General features: G+C 35.5%; 1 protein-coding gene across 1 annotated transcript; it reads left to right on the top strand.

The window, feature by feature from the left end:
* Positions 1–498: 498 nt before the first annotated feature.
* On the top strand, positions 499–3,977 carry EMB3101 (Tetratricopeptide repeat (TPR)-like superfamily protein). Its single transcript, XM_085719075.1, has 2 exons — positions 499–639; positions 2,266–3,977. Exon 2 carries the CDS (start codon positions 2,292–2,294, stop codon positions 3,798–3,800), a length of 1,509 nt encoding a protein of 502 aa, XP_085575201.1. The 5' UTR covers positions 499–639; positions 2,266–2,291; the 3' UTR covers positions 3,801–3,977.
* The last annotated feature ends 218 nt before the right edge of the window (positions 3,978–4,195 follow it).

Genomic DNA, 4,195 nt, shown 5'->3' with positions numbered 1-4,195 from the left:
GCAAACGCTCCATCCAATCACGTGTTTGACATTATTTATTTAACAACAATGCAAACGTGATGCAAAAGTTTACAAACATAGTGGGACATAAGTCGTAGAAATTTAAGTCTCTTAACCATTTAATTTAAGGTTTGATCAACCCATTTGGGGTTGGTCTAGTGGTTGACTTGAGATCTTGGAGTTTGCTCCTCTCAAATTCGATTCCCTCTAGTGGCAATTTCAGTGGGTAAGTACATACATATACAGAGCTTTGCTCTGGCTTTAAATGAGATCCCCGCAAGTGGGTGGTGAGATTGATCCCCTCAGATTAGTCGGTCCTTGGATCGGATACCGATGCATATGGAAAACAGTTGTAGCGGAAAGTCATCCGAGTTAACATGAGGGATTAATCCTTGCAGTTACACTCGAGCTATAACTCAAACCAAGGTGGAAATAGCATTCTACATATTTTAGACCCAATGTTACAACAAACCAGCCCAATATGACCCATTCTTATGCCTTCTGTTTTCTTCTTCCCTCAACTTTGTTCACTCTCTGACTGTGTTCCCTTCGTGTACCCTCCGCCACCCACTGTGTCGACGCCACAGCCACCGCCGTTTCCACCTCCGTCGTCGCCGTTCATCACCCACCCCAGGAACAGTAAGTTTAATTCTACCTTATTCCTACCTAATCATTCTTGCTGCTTAGAATAGAATTGAACCCAATAGCGAAGTATCAGCATTTCTATGCAGGAAGATATTTTGAATTTTGACACAAAAGTTTGATAACAAAATTTAACACTTTTTGATGGCTAACACAGTTCAAATATGTGGTTAATTTAATTACTTCAACAACATATGGTTAATGAATATGATAAAATATGTAACTCATTTACCATGATTTTGAATTCCATTAACCGTGATTTACATGTCTTTAATTTAAATATACATGAAATCTATTAACCAAAATTTGTGTTCAATATGCACATGAAAGTCGTGGTTAATGACGTTTAAAATCGTGGCTCATTGCATTCAATAGATGATAATGAGGTGCGACACATTGTTATATTCATTAACCATCCATTGAACAAAATTTGCCATATATTTGAACTGATTTAAACATCCAAATTGTCGTCGAAACTTGTTGTGGGAAATGGATTTATTATTGTTGTTGTTGTTGGGTACTTTGAATTGGTAGAATTGTACAAGAAAATAGTATGGACATCTATTTTGGGTTTATTCACCGGCTTTGTCTAACATGCACAAGTAAATTGATCTTGCACATTGCACAAGCTCATTTTTCACCATTGGATGTATAAATCTCTTCATATTTCATTTAATTTAACAATGGACTTTATTAATCCAAAAGTGAAAATGACCTCGTGCATGGTGTAAGACTTGTATCCCTTGTGTACCATAGACTTGACCTTAATCATATATTGTGTATCTGTTATTAGGTTTATCAATAATATTGGCTGATATCATGTAGTCTTTCTTTTATCTTGTTGAAAATTTTATCAATCATTTTGAAATTATTTATTTGCTTCAGAAAAATTAAGATCGAGAGTAAAAGAATTGATTTTTTTTTAAGAGGAAAGTTTGTGAGAAGGATGAAAAACAATAAACTATTAGTTTTCACATGAACTGGAAAATGTTGTTGAGAATCCAAGAATTGAAGAAATTGAGATGCATATTTCCAAGTCACTCAAAACTCGATTAGCAGTATTTAAGATAGTTTTAGCGGATGTTTGGATTGGCATCTAGATTGTCAGAATCATGTTGTGCCACTGGGATTTTGGTAAAAGCTACATTTTGGAGCTTCAACAAAATCACGGTGCCACCATGATGTTTTCAAACTCAACGCTCGTCCAAACATACGCTAAAACCTTGTGTTTGCATTGCAAATTTATTACTCCCTCCGTCCCGCAATAGATGACCCATTTGAAAATGTGTAATTTTGACCTAACTTACTTTGACCATATTTTTCTACTAATATACAAAGATAAATAATATCATATAAGATGTCGTTAGATTTGTCTCGATGAGTATTTTCAAAATATCAAATTTTCATAATTTTTTCTAATATATTATTCAAGATATTTAAGCTCAAAATTATGCATTGGCATGCGTAATAAGGTCAACTGTGTCAAGTATTAAGGGACAGAGGGAGTACTTAATTAATTATTTTTATGAGTAATTTTGTGTTTCCATTACAAATTTGTGATATACAATATGATATTATATATTTGATTTATGTATTAATATTAGAAAAAACTTGGCACCCCAGATATTTTGTTTAAGCTTCATCACTGCATGAGTATAAGGTGGCCAAGAGTGTTGAATCCAACTTACCTTTCACAGATTATAAGAACTCAAAAGAACCCTTTAAAGGCTTTGGAAATTTTCAATGAAGCCAAATCAAAGTACCCTAAATATTCCCACAATGGTCCTGTATATGCCACCATGATCAATATCCTTGGAACATCAGGGAGGCTCAAGGAGATGAGCGATTTGATTGAGCAAATGAAAGAAGATTCATGTGAATGTAAAGATTCGGTCTTTGTGTCTGCGATTAAGACATATGCTAAAGAAGGGCTAGTAAATGAAGCAATCTCTCTTTATAAGAACATTCCTCAGTTTAACTGTGTGAATTGGACACAATCTTTCAATACCCTTTTGGAGATAATGGTGAATGAGAATAAGCTTGAAGATGCCCATAATCTTTTTGTTGAGAGTTCATGTGGTTGGGAAGTGAAGTCACGCGTTCAGGCGTTGAACTTGCTTATGTATGCTTTGTGCCGGAAGAGTCGATCGGATTTGGCATTGCAGATATTTCAAGAGATGGATTATCAAAGCTGCTACCCTAATAGGGACAGTTATTTAATTGTGATGAAGGGGTTGTGTCGGGATAAGAGGTTACATGAGGCAACTCATTTGTTGTATTCAATGTTTTGGAGAATCTCTTTGAAAGGTAACGGTGAGGACATTGTAATCTATAGAACTCTTTTGGATGCTTTATGTGATAATGGAAAATTTGATGAAGCTGTGGAAATTCTCGGTAAAATTTTGAGGAAAGGACTGAAAGCTCCAAAGCGATGTTATAACCGACTTGATATTACTCAGTGCGGTGATGGTAAAGATGTAGAAGTCACTAAACGTTGGATTCACGAAGCTTTGGTCAGGGGTTCGGTTCCTAGCACTGCTAGTTATACATCCATGGCGGTTGATCTATACGAAGAAGGTAAGATAGATGAGGCTGATAAAGTTATTATTGAAATGAAAGACAGACGCTTTAAACCAAAACATTCTATTTTTGATGCAAAGGTAGCTGCATTGTGCAAGGTTGGTAAGGTAGATGAAGCAATCAAGGTAATTGAAGAGGACATGGTGGAAGTCAATTGTCTACCAAATGCTAGAGTGTATACTATTCTCTTGAAAAACCTTTGTAGTGTAGGAAATTCGATGTCAGTGCTCGAAAGCTTGAACAAGATGTCGAAAAAGGTAAATTGCATGGCCGACAAAGAAACTTATTGCATTTTACTAGAAATGCTTTGTTGCGAGAGGAAGTATCTTGAGGCAAGCCAACTTTTGGAGCAAATGTCAATTAAATCATATTGGCCTTCTGCCAATACTTACAATTTGCTCATTGAGGGTCTTTGCTCCTTAGGTAGGCAATATGAAGCTGTTATGTGGTTGGAGGACATGATAAGCCAAGGAAAGCTTCCTCAGATTTCTGTATGGAATTCATTAGCATCTTCATTTTGTAACTCGGGGATGATGAAAGTGTCTACTGAGACATTTAATCGCATAAGAAGTTTGTGATTCTGAATTCTGATGTAAAATATTATGACTTTATAATTAATAGAATCTTGTACTACCATTCTTTTCGAATATACTTGTGCTTCTTCATTAGCATTAAAGCATTGTTTTATAGTTTGGCCTTTTCCAGACCATTGATTTGGTGAATTAGTCTTCAATAAGATCCATTTTGGTTGTTTTTGTACTTTGCTTTTCTGTTGAAAGATTCATTTCTTCTTCACTTTGTTTATGCTCCTACCAGTACCACCTTTATCTGCAACTGAAGATATCCTCAAGTTATCTTTTATCAACATACATTGGTTCCACAAATTCAAAACTATCAACTCACCTGTAATTTTCCTTAGGTCATCAGTCATAAACTCAACCGTTGTGTGTTTAGATGAGGAATAACATGGGAG

This window comes from Medicago sativa, chromosome 6 (genome assembly GCF_051527215.1).
Source record: "Medicago sativa cultivar Bolivia chromosome 6, Bolivia_mono, whole genome shotgun sequence".
Taxonomy (NCBI): domain Eukaryota; kingdom Viridiplantae; phylum Streptophyta; class Magnoliopsida; order Fabales; family Fabaceae; genus Medicago; species Medicago sativa.
The sequence above is the reverse complement of the archived record's forward strand: the minus strand, read 5'-3'. Positions and strand labels throughout refer to the sequence as shown.

Coding starts and splice junctions, on each gene's coding strand:
- EMB3101 (XM_085719075.1), top strand. CDS start 2,292: ATGAGTATAAGGTGGCCAAGAGTGTTGAATCCAACTTACCTTTCACAG.